We start from the raw sequence: 15568 nt of genomic DNA, 5'->3' as shown, positions 1-15568 counted from the left end.
ATTGATTTAGATCTTTAATGTCTTTCAACAATATTTTGTAGTTTTAGGAATACAAATTTCACACTTTTTTGTTAAATTTATTCCTGGGTGTTTTATTCTTTTAGATGCCATTGTGAATGGAATTGTTTCTTATTTTTAGATTGTCCATTGCAAATGTATAGAAATACAGTTAGTTTTTGAATATTGATTCTGTATCTTGCAACCTTGCTGGATTTATTACTTCTAACAGTTTTTTAGTAGATTCCTTAGGATTTTCTATATACAAGGTCTAATTGCTTTGTACATGAACTTCCAATCCATGTTTTTCCCTGGTACATGGGGCCTCCAATTCCTTCCCTTTATCCCTTTACAGTTTTTTTCAGGGGAAAATAAGTTGCTTCCCATTACGATATGCTCTTGCTGAGTCATTTCTTAGTCCTCCATCAGCCGTCCTGTTTCAGACTGTGGACTGGAGTGATAGAGCTCTCTCGGTTTCATAAGGTTGCAGTATGTGCCTTGACTCTTTCCTGATTTCCTTGGTTTGGTGCACTTTTAAGAAACCATCCATCCAGTCTGATACCCCTACAGAAAGGTGCACATGAATGTACAGAGCTCAGTGTGAACACACACCGGTGGCACCACCACCCCAGTCAGGAACAGGACATTACTAAGACACTTGACACCCCACCCTGCACACTCCCTCTGAGCCACTCCCTCTCCCTGAACACTATCTTGACATTTTATCACCATCAGTTGTTGAATATTATTTAAATGAAATTACACCACTAAGCACTCTTATGTCTGGCTTATTTTGCTGGTCCTCGTATTTAGGACTCACCCACATTGTTGCCTGCTGCGGTAGTTGGCTCATTTTCCTTCCTGTGTAGTAGTCCATTGTGTGTCATAATTTATTGAGTCTACTGTTGATGGCCCTTCAACGTGTTTACAGTTTGGGCTATTACTAATAGTGCTGCTATGAACATTCTTGTACATGTCTTTCGGTGAACATGTGTATGTATTTCTGTTGGGTTTACACCCAGGAGTGGAGTTTCTGGGCCACGGGGTGTGTGGAGGAGACAGCATCAGGCAGTTTTCCAAAGTCGGCACAGTTGACATTCCCCACAAGCAGCGCAGGAGGATGTCCCGCATCTTCCCTAGCCGTGGTGCGGACTTTCTAGCTCTCCTGGTTGGTGTGTACCGTATCATTGTGACTGTGATTTGCACTTCCTTGATGACTAATGAGGATGAGTATCTTTTCATTACTGCCCGGGTATACTTTTTGAATGTAGTTGTTTTATTTTAAGAGGCAGTCCCAGGAGAAGGCCTCGGCAGTGGAGAGCAAGAGCACCCTTGCTGTGGTTGACCGGGCAGAGCGCTTAGATGTCTGTCTGTTCCCCAGCTTCTCAGGTCTAACCAGCAGGCTTCTCTTTGCTGTGAGTGGCTGCTTTTGCTCCCTGTTTCCAGCACCCTGAAGCCACAGAGAGAAGGAAGGAAAGTTGTCCTTCATCTGAGAGGATCCTTGCTTTCCCTAAATAAAGACATAACTGGGACATTCCACTAAAAGTTAGCATTTATTAAGTACAAGAACAGCAGAGTCAGGATAATGAGAATTATGTGGGTTGGGGTGTAGACGTCCATGGAGCAGTGTTGTGTTGTTTGCCGTCAGTTTGATTCTGACTCATAGTGACCCTAAAGGATAGAGTAGAACTGCCTCATAGGGTTTCTAAGGCTGTAATCTTTACGGGAGCAGATCGCCAGGATTTTTCTCCCGCTGAGCCGCTGGTGAGTTCAAACCTCTGACTTTTCGGTTAGCAGCTGAGCACTTAACCATTGCTCCACCAGGGCTCCTTCCATGGAGCAGCGGAGGTGACAAGTCGGACAAGGAGACACGAGTTGGATTCTCCTGAATAAACACAGGGCCCCTTGCGGGTGGGAAGCAGCTGTGCAAGAAACACTAATCTTGGAAAGCAAGACTGAGCCAAGTCTTTGTACCCTACCTGCATTTCCCTTTTGCACAGAGTAGTTTTAAATCCACCGCCTGCTCCCAAGGAGGTACTGGCCTAAGAGTGGCCCAGAGTCCCCCAGTGTAGCAGTCCACTTGAGGAAAAGCCCTTCACTGGTGCCAGAGCACAGACCAGCTGCCAGCACACAGATGGGCAGGGCATGCCAGCTGAGGTTTAGCTGTGACCTTTTGACCCTGGGCTTTCTTCCCTTCAATCCTCCTTTCTCAATGAAAGGCACAGCCTTAAGAGGTAAGCATGATGGAGTTAGAATCACATCAAGTGCAAAGAGACCATAGTAATTAGAAACACTTTTAATTCCCAGCCACTTGGAGGCACTTAAGTATCAGAGCCATCCAAGATGTCAGCCTTTGAACTTGCTCAGCAAGAGTAGATGATCACACAACTCTGGAGGTAATTCAAAATTAGATGAAGGTTATTTATTGGTGCGACTGTTTTCCTGTAGTGAGCTTCCTTTACACAGCAATGGTGTAAATAGCATCAGATTGAATGAGAATTTGTTAAATGCAACCATAAATAATTATAATAAATATACATCAAGTAACTTTACAGCACACGTGTTTTAGGGCCAAGGTTGGGCTCTGTCTGGAGCTCAGTGTGCTCTCTGGGAGAAGCAGTCATGTTAGCAGCACATACCTTACTCACAGTTGTCACCTAATCGAGTGATGGGCCAACAGGAGCTTCCCAAACCCCTCTTGGGGAGGTAGCTGACAGATTTCCACGTCCGTTCAAGGGATGGGAAGGACTGGAGGCTACCAAGAATTTGAAGATAAAGGGAGGAAAAGCCACTTCTAATAAACCCAAAGGCTCTTTCAATTATGCAGAAATTAAATAAAAGGATCCTTGTTGTCAGGAACACATCCTGATGTCCCCCCACTGCCACCCCGTCAAGGGGGCTGTGGCCCTGGGAGGCGGCCGGCTGCCCACCTTCCTTCCAAAGCAGGGGAACTGTTTCTAGCACTCACCTCCAGAGACGACTCCTGCATCAAAATGGAACTGATGCAACAGCACCGACTCAGCCTAGACTGACCTCTTTCTTAGGTCGGGGGAGCTTTTCTACCATGGTCCTTAATGCATTTCCTAAGAAGGACAGGGAGGGATGGGTGCTCCCGACAGGCCAGGGCCACACATCTCCCCCTCCCCAGCAGTCACTCCAGAGCCTCCTAGAGAGCACGCACTCAGAGCTTCCACTATTCACAATATCATACAATAAATACAGCAATGCCGTTCGGTGTGACTGGCGAGACCCAAAATAACAGTGTCCGACAAGATGGCATGTGCTGCTCTTGAACAAGTACCACTGGACAAGACTGATTTGGGGCACAAATGCACTGGGCAATGGGTGAGCCTGAGGCAGCTCAGCCCTGGCACGCACACTGACATGGGGCAGGGTGGGGCTGCGGCTGGGTCAGGGAGGCTGGGCAGAGCCCCCTGTACCTGCGGGCCCGGCCAGAGGGGCAGAAGACCCCCCTGGAGTCTCCATCTGGACTTGAAGGTCTGAGCAGAGCAACTCAGACAGTTGGCTCTTAAAAATGGGGTGTGGCCCTTTCCCTGTTCCCCACGGCACAGACACTGCAGTGAGGCAGGTCCCGTTTCTAGTACAAAAGTGAGACAGGCCTGAATCCTGTGCTTTCCTGCTCTGAGTGTGAGAAAAAAGCCCCACTTGAGTGTTGTCCCTCCAACCCCCTGGGAGTCTGGGCTTCTACCTCAACCCCTGGAGCTGGGGTGCATGCAGCCGGCTTCACGAACAACCAAGGTCCCCAAACAAACCCTCTGGCCTTCTGCTCCCAGGGAGCACTCAGTGGAAACCTTCAGACCAGGGGCCAGAGCAACAGAGCAGACAGGACTGTGGGTGGGAGGCTGGTGGGGGGCGCTGTGGGTTTCTTCTCAGAACAATGAAGACCAGAATAACGTTCTCAAGCAGGAAGATTGAACACATAAAGCCCCATGCGTGTGTCTCACGTGACTGCGTGACTGGCACAACCATCTCTAGACAGAAGGAAAAGCCTGTGGAGCCAGCTTCACGGAGAAACTCCAGCTTGAGGCGGGCGGGCCGGCCACGGCCTTGCTTGTGGAGAGGCTCTGCAGAGAGCATGGTGCTCTGGCTGGCTGAGGTCACCTCACCACCAGCCTCCTGCCTGGTGGTTCTGTGATGAACCAACTGGGCCCTGATGACATGAGAACGCAGTGGCCAAGAGGGACCGTCCAGGAAGGTCAAATTAGACACAAACTGGGAGCTAAACTATCCTACAAATATACCACAAACAGGCAGCAAAAGAACCAACCCATCACGAAACGTATGGATACAAAAGGTTAAGTCTTCCAGGAGGCCCTGGAACGTGGACAAAAGTTGAGAAGAGCAAATGTCTCCAACTCCTCGCGCAGGGCCCCGGGGGGACGTGCCCGCGTGGCAGCTCCTGCGCTGCGGGGCTGGTGCCTTGGTGACCGCCGGCCTCGGGGCTCCTCCCATCAGCCACTTAGGGGGTCTTCGCGGTAGTGAATGGCACAACGAAGTTTCTCCAGCATGATTTCCAGAGAGGAGTACTGGGGAAGTTTGATCATGAACATGCAGGTCTCCACTCGGATGTAGCGAGAGTCTGGGGAACCTACAGGAAAGACATGAGCTGGAGGTCAGAGGCCCCTGCGGGGCCTGGGGCTGTGGCAGACTCGCCAGGAGCCTGGTGGGCCTCTCTCCCTCAGGATTACAGGGGAAAAGGGGGGGGGGTCTATAATTGCTGGACCACATAAGCACAAAACTAGCGACCTGTGCGTTGACTCTGGTTGCAGGCAGGTTTTTCGGTCAGCAAACTGTTTTTTTGTTTCAATTGAATTATTTCCCACATTTAAAAGTTCGGAGATATAAAAATTTCTGAATTTCAGCTTTTAAAATGTGATGAGCTATGTCAACACTGAGCCTGTATTTCCACCTGGCGAAGCTCAGGCTTGGGAGGCTTGTGGTCCCCAGTTCCCGGTGCCCGTAGCCCTCTCCCTCACTACCTCTGGGCTTTGGTGTCGGCGATTCTGCTCACCGTGCTCCCTCCCTCACCAGGAGGCAGTACCTGCTGTGCCATCTGGGGGGGCGATCTTCATGGGGTACGGGGGCACATGGGCCGTGTCGGGGCCCCCGTCTTTGCAGGGGCAGGTGAACGGGATGCGCTCCTGATTACAGGCAAACTTGATAAACTTGCACAGCTCCTCCTGGGCAAACATCTCCAGGGCCCCCCAGAAGAATTCGATGTGCTGGTCCGTCTCCATCAGCCCCACCTGGTACATGGTGTGGGCCTGGGGAAGAGAGGCCCCAGGTGTAAGCAGCCTGGCCTCTGCTGCCCCAGTCCCTCCCCAGCCCTGGGCGGGCAGGCCAGACCCAATCCCCAGCAGAGTGAGCGGCAGGGGCTGCCTGTGGGCCCCAGTAGGGAGGTGGCGGCCGCAGGGCACAGGAGATCACAGCCAGGCCACTGACCGTGGTGGCTTGGCTCCTGTTGTGTGAGGGCAGCCTGTGCACTGGGCCCTAGGCATGTCACCTCCTTGCACTCTGGGGCAGGTCCTGGTATGGTGCCCATTACAGAAGAAGTCCCTGAGCAGGGCCTCGCAGCCAGCAAAAAGCCACACTGCGATGCCAGAGCTGGGATGCCCTGAGAGGAACTGCACAGCAAGGCGGAGCCAGGCAGAGGGGTGTGGGGGCTTGGCAGGAAGGGGCTTAAGGTCTGGGCTCTGGAGGCAGGCAGGCCTGGTATGGGTTTTGACTGCCCCCACTGGCTGTGACCCTGACCCGCTGACTTCTCTCTGAGCTTCAATTGCACCCTACTGCTGCAGCACTGGTGGGACGGGACGGTAGCTGTGGCGCCCTGCCCACCTACCTTCAGGAACTCGAGGTTGATGTAAGGGAGGCCGCAGGTGCGCAGCTCCATCTCCAGCGGGCTCAGCAGGGTGAGCAGCTGCAGGGGGATGATGGCGCCCAGGCCGGCCCGCACTGCCGTCACGCATTCCACATTCTGTAGCTCGCGCAGCCGCAGGCTCCGGATGGCCGCCGCATACGTGTCCTTGTTCTCCCACCTGCCGGGCGAGGGGCGAGGTGAGTGGATGGGGCAGGTGGCGGTGGGGGGCTCCTCGTCTTGGGCCCACGCCCACGTGGCCACAGGCTTAGCAGCCTCTCAGGAGCAGCTGGCCTGGCGCCACCTAGATTGTTTCCTCTGGTAGCTCAAAGGGTCATCCTCCTGCCTCTGGGTGGCGCCTGCCTCAGAGCTGGAGTTTTCTGAATGAAGGCCTTCAGCTGTAGAAATTCCACCATCTTTCTTGTCACCCGCTGTCCTGCCTCATCTCCCTCCCATGGTGAAATCCCCCTGTCATCTGGCCTAGATCCTCATGCTCCTGCCCAAGCCCAGGTGTCGCTGTCAGGCTGGCTGGCCACCTGGGTCAGTCCCTCCCCACACGCACTCACGCCACGGGGATGTGCTGGCCGTGGCTGCACAGCTCCACCTCCTCGCCCGTCATGGTCAGGTAGGTGAACCTGCAGCAGGGCCTGCTGGGGCTGTCGGGGCTCTCGGAGGCGAGGTGCTGGGAGGCGATCTCGGCGCACAGGGCCTCCAGCTCCGTCTCATCGTTGATCTGGAAGGACAGAGAGATGAGGCTGACTGCCCACCCTGCTCCCAGGGCCCTCAAGGGATGGAACCTGATCCCCAGGCGGGCAAACAGCCCCCCTGCCTGGCACGTGACGGGGCCTTGGGGACGTCTGCTGAGTGTGTGAAGGGCCATGAGCTGCCCCACAGGCCCAGCCACAGCCTGAGCACTGACCACACCCCCAGGAGAATGTGTGGAGGGACAGCCAGAAGTTGTGTGCTCTCAGTTATCTCTGTGTCCCAGGCACCACAAGGAGAGAAGGAACCCCATCCCCGAGGCCAATCTCAGATGATCCCCAAGAGCTAATCTCCCACGCGCTCTCTGAGGGCCCGAGACAGAAACTGGACCCACTTGTAGCGCCACCTCTGCTCATTCAGGGGCAGGAACCCTTCAGCCCTGGCTCCTTGGAGATCAACACCGTAAGGGGGAGACCCAGCAGGGCTGACCAAATCACTCCCTGGACTGCTGCTGCCAGCAGGGAAGGAAGACACAGCCTCTTGTCCCCTGAAGGGAGCCTTCCCGGCAGAGATGGCCTACACCCCTCATGGCTCCTCCGTGGGAGCCTGTGTCTCCCACGGCGGGACCTCGGCAGACAGCAGGCCCCAGAGGCAGTGACGGGGCCCCAGAGGCAGTGACGGGGCCGCACAACAAATGTGCCTTTCACTTACACTCTCGAATTTCTTGACGTAGTTGTAGGTGAGTATGTCTGCTTCCTTCAGGTCCAGGTCAGGGTCCAGGGGCTCCCCAACCAGCATCTTCCAGAAGGAGGGCAGGAGGTCCAGGGGAAGAGGGACATCGGCTCGAATGGCAATTCCCAGCAGTTGCCCCAGGAAGTGCAGCAGCTGCTCCTCCCCGTAGGTGATGGGGCTCGGCGTCAGGATGTACTTGCCCTGGAAGTGGAGGCAGGGATGAGGGAGTGGGTGGTGCCTGTCTTCCTCCCGGGAACACGTGGCCCAGGGGCAATATGACAGCTTGCCCAGCCAGGAGAGCTGGGCCCAGTCCCACTCAGGCCAGGACAGTTTCTGAAGGGCTACAAGGACATGCACCCGTCACCCCAGCCACTGCCCCTCAGGCCCCTGAGCGCTGGGACGCGGGCCTCAGCTGCCCAGCCTCCGGCTCTCACCTTGTTCTTACTGACGGCCGAGCTGGGGCACAGCAGGAGCAGGGAGAGAGCGGAGCTCTGCAGCTCTTTGCACACCTGCCATAGGAAGTGGCGGAAAGAACCACCTGCAGGACGGATGGAGACACCTCAGCGCCGGGAGCCACCTGGCTGCCCTCTCCGGCAGGCCCGTCCCCGGTGGAGGGGCCAGTCTGTGGGAGTGGGGTTCATGGAGCCTGGGACGGGATGGCCACTTGGGGAGCAGTCCTGGCTTCTACATGGCTGGGTAATGAGGAAGTGGCATTCACTCTTGCTAATGGAGGAGAATTTAGGCAGCTTAGGTTGGAAACAACCCTTCCTGGGAAGAAAATCAGAGCTGACGGCGCTTCTAAGCCCAGCCTCCACCCAGCCTGGCTGGACGCTCTGCCTGCGAGGGCCACTCACTGGTGCCATGGACCTCTTCCCCGGTGAAGCGGATGTTGAAGGCGTACGTGGGGTCGCCGCCGCTAGCCAGTTTGACGCAAAGCTGAGAGGATGGCACTGAGGCCAGCTGCCTGGCAGCCTGGCAGAAGTAGGAGTTTTCAGACGCTCGGATTTCCCCTGGGGAGAGAGAAAGAGGGGCTGAAAACAACCTCCCGGTGGCCGTCCTCTGCCCTTCAACATAGGGCAGACCCCTCACCATGCTTCGCAGGCCCTGCCCTGTACCATCCACCCTTGCCCTCTCTCTGTTCTTGGGACGTCGTAAGATCTTCCCCGCCTTAGCACACGTGCTTCCCTCTGCCTGGACCCTGCCTTCCCCATGCTCTATGTTGTCAGCCCCTCTCATCCTTCCGTTCGCCCCCCGAGGGAGGTCCTCCTGATCACCTACCTGAAGTCCCTCCCCACAGCCCGGGCCACCTCCCCCATTTCCTCCAGAGGTGTCCTTCCTAATGTCTGTCTGTTCACATGCTATGTGACTCCTGGTTGCCTCCCCAATATCCACTCTCCCCCTCTTCCTGGTGCTACAAGCTCAATTCAGCAGGCACACGGCCCAGCAGAATAAAGGCCACATCTCCCAGCCTCCCTGGTAGTCAGGTGTGGCCATGTGGCTAAGTTCTGGCCAGTGAGTGTAAAGGAAAGGAGCCCAATCCACAGTGGGGTGCGCCCTTCTGCCCTGCCCATTCTCCCGGCTGCCCAGAATGCAGAACTCATGACGCGATGGTGAAGCTGGAAGCCATACGCTGGCGCGCTGGAGCAGAATGGCAGAAGCCAGGTCCCTGCTGAATGAGACCCTGCCACACCAGCCCTGCTGCACTCCCTTCCTCTAGAGGCTTCTTTTATGTGAGAGAAACCAGCTTGTACTTGGCTGGTTGGCCATCTCTCCTGTCTGGAGCTGGTCCTACCTCCCACAATTTCCAGGGGGTCCAAGGTGATCTCGGGCGCCGCATGGTCAGCTGTTCTCTGCACGGTGGCGTTCAGCACCCGGTTCATTACAGTCACCTTCGTGTCGTAAAAGATCAGCCCTGAAAAGAGGAATGTGGGACAGACGCTTGGGTGGGACTGTTCCTTTCTTTCCCACGGTCACCTCGGGGCCCAGGGAGGCCATGCTGTCCTCTCGGGGGTCTTCTCATCTAGGATGCCTTCGAGTCCCCGGTCGGGCACCCACATACCTTGCTGGTGGGACTATCAACTGTCCTGACCTTCTGGAGGGCAACTGGTTAGTATCTAGGCACATTTTCAATGTATATACCCTTTGAGTCTTCTGGGCCCAGGGAGATACCCAGCTTGTAGAAATACAAACCCAAATACATAAAGAAAGAAGAGGTTCATTGTTGCATTTTCTGAAACAGCAGAAAATAAAAACCACCGAAGTGTCTATCAATAGGGAAATGGCTGAAAAAACGACGGGACACCTCCACCATGGCCCACTGTGCAGACATTCAAGAGAACCAGGCTGATGGGCGTGGGCTGACGCACATGCAGCACCAAGCACATTATTAAATGGACAAAGCAGTTGCAGAGCAGAATGTATATGATTAAAAAAAAAGACAAAAACTGCATGTGTGTCTATTGGTATATGAATAGAAAAATCTGGAAAGGTATACCCTCAACTGTTAATAACAGTCACCTCAGGGGTGTAGGGATGTGGGGTGCAGCTGAGAGGGAGTTTTAATTTTATGTATTTCTAAATATTTTGAAAACCTTTAAAATAAGTTTAATTTTTAGGAGCATATGTTACCGCTGTAATTGAAGTGATCTCTCTCTTTGGTGGAACTGCTGTTCCAAGGGACGCTTGCACGTTAAGTGTAGGTGCAGGGCAGGGGCTGTCTTCCTGGGACAGCTGCCTGGAGGCTGGGCGATGGCTGATGGCTCTCCCGGTCAGTTCTGGCCCTGAAGGCCGCCTCTCCCTTCCTGCCCCTATGCACTCAGCCCACCTCTGTGGGTCGGGGTGGGGGCACTGACCTTTGGCCTCCTTCAGCAGGGCCGCGATGCTGTGGGTGTACATGGGCGTCTGGCGCAGCTCCACCAGGGGCAGGAAGAAGGTCTCCAACGTGGTGTTCAGGGACTGGAGGAGGGCGAAGCGCAGGCGCAGGCTCTCGATGGGCACATCTGCGGGCATGAGGGCCAGTCAGGCTGGTCTCAGCCAAGCGAGGCCCCAGGGAGGGCACTGGGAGTGGGTGTGCTTCCAGGGGGACCAGGAGCTCCCACAGGAGGACTCTGTTCCTGGGCCCTAGAGAAGCTCTTAGCTTGTGAGTGGGCCCCCAATCTGCATGAATCTGTACTGAGCAGAAGCAAAGGGTGAGAGCCTGGGCTGGCCAGGTGGGAGCCATGCCAGGGCTGCTGCCCGCTATGTATTTTTTACCTGTTTATTCTGAAATAATTACAGACTTGTAGGAAGTTGCATAACTGGTGCAGAGTCCCGTGTGCCTCTCACCCGGCTTCCCCCAGTGGTGTCACCGCATATAGCTGCAGTATGACGTCAAACCAGGAAGCTGGCACTGGTTCACACTCACAGGTGGGTCTCCCTCCACTGTGCCCACCCAGACATTCCCAGGATCTGGAAGACAGCAGGGGCTCAGACGGGTTTGCTGAGGGTGGATGAACCAACCAGGAAGCAGCCCGTGCTCTGCTTGAGCACTCAGGCCACAATCCAGGACACACATGTGCAAGCACAGAAAACCTCGGAAGGCCATCGGCCAGCATGTCATAATGGGTTATTTTTCAGGGGTGGCTGTGCAATGGTTACGCGTTCAGCTGCTAACCAAAAGGTCGACAGTTCAAATCCACCAGTCGCCCCTTGGAAACTCTATGGGGCAGTTCTACTCTGTCCTATAGGGTCACTATGAGTCGGAATTGACTTGATGGTAATGGGTTTGGTTTGGTTTTCGGTGTTTTATTTTCTTTGTGCATTCCTAGATTTTAAGAAAAAGCACCTATTGTTCGCTTGTAATTAAGGATAAAGCCTCTAGCACATCATATCCGGTTACTCTGGCCCTTGCTCATTCCCAAAACGAAGCTGGTGCCAGTGGCAGCCTCTGGGCAATGGGTGGCAGTAGTGGACCGCCCGCCAGTCTGTGTTTCTGTTTGTTGCCTGGCTTTCTTGTACTGAAATCTGAGAAAGCCTCACAGACTTTACTGTGGCCACAGCCATAGCTTCTTGGCTCTCTCCCCCTCCGTTGTTACCTGCTCCTTCTTCCTACACACCTGGTTCGTGGCAGGTGTTCCTAGTATTTGCCATATGGATGGTACATGGCATAAGGCCCTTCTACACAGCCCTGCGCCACCGTTTGGGATGCCCCACCAGGTGGCTAAGGGTGTAGTCCCCAAAAGGCATACTCGCTGGGGCCACATACTCAAGAGACAGGCCACTCTGGGGTCGGCGCTGTCCGCAGGGTCCAGGTACACCTCGTGGGGATGGAGCCGTGCGGGTGTGATGGCGAGGTGGCGGCACAGCCGATTGATATACTGCACGAGGGCCACGTCCATCTCCAGGGTCCACTTCCTGGAGGCCTTCTGAGCATGTCGGACGTCAATGCAGGCACACCTGGTCGGGGGGAGAAGAGCAAGGTGGGCCAGGGCCCACTGGGGACTGCTGGATTCCTCTTCTAGAGCACCTGCCCCAGTCCCTGAGGGAAATTTATAAGGTGGCCTTGCCTTCCCAGCATGTGAACAGGTATACTTTTCTGGAGAGCGGTTTAGCAACACGGGTCAACATGTGCCTACCTGTGTGCGCAGGCCATCTGGGGCCATGGTTAAGGTGCTCAGTTTGAAATCTAGGCCACACTTAGTGACCTAGGGCAAAAAGGTATATCTACTTCCTGAGCCTCAGTTTCTCTATCTAAAAAATGGGGGCAGCAATGGCACTGGCTCAGCGTTGTCATGAGGATGAGACGATGGCTGTGCAGTGCTCGGCCCAGAGCCTGGCATGTCCTGAGTGCGTGGCCAATGTCAGCTGCTGCTGTTACTGAGGCCATAAGCAGCAATCCCACCTGCAGGGACTTACCCTACGGATGGATCTGAGCAAACAGGCAGGATGTGTGTGTGATGGCGGTCAGTGCAGGACTGCTCTGTCACAGCAACATCCACACAACCTCAGTGTCCATCGCCAGGGGATTAGCTGAATGAGGGACACCACACCCTCGTAATGGAACGCTAGGCAGCCGTTAAAAAGGACCTCATTACAATGATCCTTAATATTACATGATATGAAACAAGCTGAGTACAGACAGGATGTCTTGTCTGGTCCCATTTCTACAGAACTGTAAAAATTTATCTCCAGAAAAATGTGTGGAGAGATGTTACTACGACATGACAACAGCAACTATCTCTGGGAACAGAGTTACCGAGAACCACCTTCTTGGTGTCTGCGTGTACTGGATGAGTCATTGTCATCATTCCACAGACATGAAGCTATTAACCAAAGAAAGGCAGGCGAGCAGGAGGGCTGGCGGGCAGGTGGGTTCGCAGGGGGACGGGCAGGCAGGAGAGCAGGTGCTTGGCTGAGCCTCCAGCTCCAGAGCCTGTGACAGCTCATGTGGGCCACGTGCCACATCGGGTACGTCACTCAAAGAGGGTCTATTGTAGAGCAGTGGGGGTGCTCAGGTCACTACAGGTCACCTCTCCTACCCACAGGCTGCTCAGAGCGGGCCTCCTTGAGAAGGGTTGCCCCTGGCTGGCCCAGGCAGGTATCCCTGGCTCCCTTAGGCAAGTGCAGGGCGAGGGGGAAGATGTGCCCGGGCCTCCCCATGGCCCTAGTACTACAAACGAGCCTGCCGTCTATTACAAATGCCTCACTTCAGCAGTTTGCAGCCCAGTGTGTTCTCTTCCAGCTTATAGCAGCTTCTATCTTTCAACAAAGACCCCAAAGTCAGCCCTCTAGCTGGTTGCTAGAACAAAGCTCCTAAAAGTTGTCCTTCCCACCATGATGCCAAGGCCCATGGCTGACTTTGAACCTTCCATTAAGGTACAAAATGCCGGCGTCAAGCAGTAAATCATTGCTCAATTCTGAAAACAGATTTCTAAAAGGCCTGTGCTGGCAACCGTTCTCCTGTGATGCCCAGGCATCCTGCTGTGGGTGAGGGTGTGTGCAGGCCTGTTTATGAGAGCGCCAGAGGGGGAGCGCAGGGCAGTTTCTTTTGTTTTGCCAACATCCTGCCTGCTCAGGATTCACTTATGGCTGGACAGAGACCACTGTGTTTGTGTGGCCCTGGAGGTGTGGTGAGCTGTGGCCTTGCTGGGCTCCTGGGCCATGCAGACTCAGAGGGGGAGTGTGACTCAGAGGAAAAAGGGTTCTTTGGAGTAAGAACTCTTCCCTAAGCCAAGAGTCTAGAGGAAAAAACAGTGTTTTCGAACAGGTTGGAAACCCCACTTAAACAGTTATGAAACGTTAGAAAAAAACTCAGAAGGCATTAAAAAAAAAAGAAAAAAAAAAAGAGCGAGCAGAATAGCTCCCCAGAAAGTATTTTCCGTGGTCACCTGGTCAGGGGACAACCTTCTTACCTCTCAAAATGAAGATCATAACCACAGGATAAAATCGCCCTCCAGACACTACGGATGTCTTGCTTGGCTCGGTCAATAACAAACTTGTGAAATCCTTCCAAGGTCAGATACTTTTCCTCAGGGACTGATGGAACAGAGTAAGCAGTGTCAGCAGGTCGGTGAGGACTGGGCACAACCTGGCCTCACAATATGCCAAGTTCCAGACTCTCTTTATCATGGCCTAATCCGTCTAGCTCCCCACTAGGTCCCCATAACTCCAGGGTACCCATCCTCTGCCCACTGCTCGCCCACGTGTAACCCCCTTGACTTGACGAGGTGTCTGAGGCCTCGGCCTCACATAGTCAGGCTGCTCATCAAATGGTGTGGCAGTCTTCTCACAGTCCTCTCTTCCTATGTGTCAGAAACATTCCCCACTGACAGATCAATTTCTGCGACAATGAGAATAGTTTTGTCCAACTCTGCCTGGGCCTTCCGAGGTTTTATTGCCCCAGAGCAGATCACTAGCTTAGACAAGTACCTTCTAGACAAAAATTTCCAAATCTTTACTTTTCAGCCACAATAATCTATTCTTCACCCCAGGTGTATAGAATTTCCGGAACTGCTATTTTTACCTACATAAGTGCACGGTCATCAAAGATGGCGTTTAATCAGCATTGGTAACTAATTGGCGTTGGCCAGGCTTATCCCAGGGTCTTTGAAGTGCTGCCCTGCCTGAACTAAAACCCAGAGATGGGAAGTCATTCTGTTGGGAGAGTGGCCAGTCAGGCATAAGTAGAGGCCTCGTCCCTGAGTGGGTACCCGTCTCCAACGGGAAGCAAGCCCCCAAACCCGCATCACACCAAGCTGCTCACTCACCTTCTTGCTTTTTGGTGGGTGACTTTTCGGGGTCCTTTTCATCTGGCTTGCTCTTTTCCGGCGACTTGGGCTTCACAGTCGGCTTCTTCTCACTCAAGGCGGATCTGCTGTAGACCAAATCACTGGAATCACAATTCTACACATTCACACCCACCTCCAGAGGAAGTGCAGAGAACCTCACGCGTGTACCCGGTCATACCCCAACTCCCAGCTGACGATTCAGGTAGGGCTGGGTTCACGGTTGCCTTTTTTCTGACCGAGAAAAGTTTACTGAGCAAATTACAAGGACAAACAAACGGTTTAAAATGTGAAACCCTGAAGAGATGCTTTTCAAACACTCTTTCTACATACTTAGAGCTGTGTGGTTCAAAGGGCCAGATGCAGCTACTTAAACTTTAATTAAATAAAATTTAAAACCCATTTCTTCAGTGGCCACTAGCCACATCTCAAGTCCCCAGTAGCCACATGTGGCTAGTGGTTACCATACTGAACAGGCAGACAGAGAACATTTCCACATTGTCACGGAAAGTTCTACTGGACAGCACTGCTGGAGAAGCAGCATTTACACACAATTAATTAATAAAGGCACCTTATTTTTCTGATCATTAGCAATCAGCCTAGAGACTCCTGCTAGGTGACACTTTGCCATCAGAGTTTCTAAGTGCTTGAGAGTCATAAACTTACACACGAAGAAGATTCTATTAAATATATACGCATATCCCCATATGGAATATCATGCACCTGTGGGAAAAAAAGGAAGGCGCCCTGGTAGTGCCACGATTAAGTGCTCGACTGTTAACAGAAAGGTCAGCAGCTCAAACCCATTGGAGGCTCCATGGGAGAAAAACCAAACCCAAACCACACCGGTTGCCGTCGAGTCGATTCTGACTCACAGGGATCCTACAGGAAAGAGAACTACCCCACAGGGTTTCCAAGGAGCGCCTGGTGGATTCGAACTGCCGACCTGTTGGTTAGCAGCCACAGCTCTTAACCACTGTGCCACCAGGGTTTCCATGGG

At 53.6% G+C, this 15568-nt stretch overlaps 1 protein-coding gene across 1 annotated transcript in view; it reads right to left on the bottom strand.

Annotated features, from left to right (window-relative positions):
* Nucleotides 1-3842: 3842 nt before the first annotated feature.
* The window catches only part of HECTD4 (HECT domain E3 ubiquitin protein ligase 4), a 119705-nt gene continuing 107979 nt past the window's right edge, over nt 3843-15568 (bottom strand). The window contains exons 64-75 of the mRNA XM_023733791.1: nt 14551-14657; nt 13696-13819; nt 11550-11740; nt 10159-10305; nt 9099-9218; nt 8161-8316; nt 7741-7844; nt 7286-7507; nt 6439-6605; nt 5858-6053; nt 5060-5282; nt 3843-4606 (exon numbers count right to left, since the gene is read on the bottom strand). Of these exons, the coding sequence (XP_023589559.1) occupies nt 4470-4606; nt 5060-5282; nt 5858-6053; nt 6439-6605; nt 7286-7507; nt 7741-7844; nt 8161-8316; nt 9099-9218; nt 10159-10305; nt 11550-11740; nt 13696-13819; nt 14551-14657 (1894 nt within the window). The 3' untranslated portion in view covers nt 3843-4469. The remainder of the gene's footprint in view (nt 4607-5059; nt 5283-5857; nt 6054-6438; nt 6606-7285; nt 7508-7740; nt 7845-8160; nt 8317-9098; nt 9219-10158; nt 10306-11549; nt 11741-13695; nt 13820-14550; nt 14658-15568) is intronic.

Source organism: Trichechus manatus, unplaced genomic scaffold (assembly GCF_000243295.1).
Source record: "Trichechus manatus latirostris isolate Lorelei unplaced genomic scaffold, TriManLat1.0 scaffold00061, whole genome shotgun sequence".
Lineage (NCBI taxonomy): Eukaryota > Metazoa > Chordata > Mammalia > Sirenia > Trichechidae > Trichechus > Trichechus manatus.
This window is presented reverse-complemented; position numbering and strand designations above follow the sequence as displayed.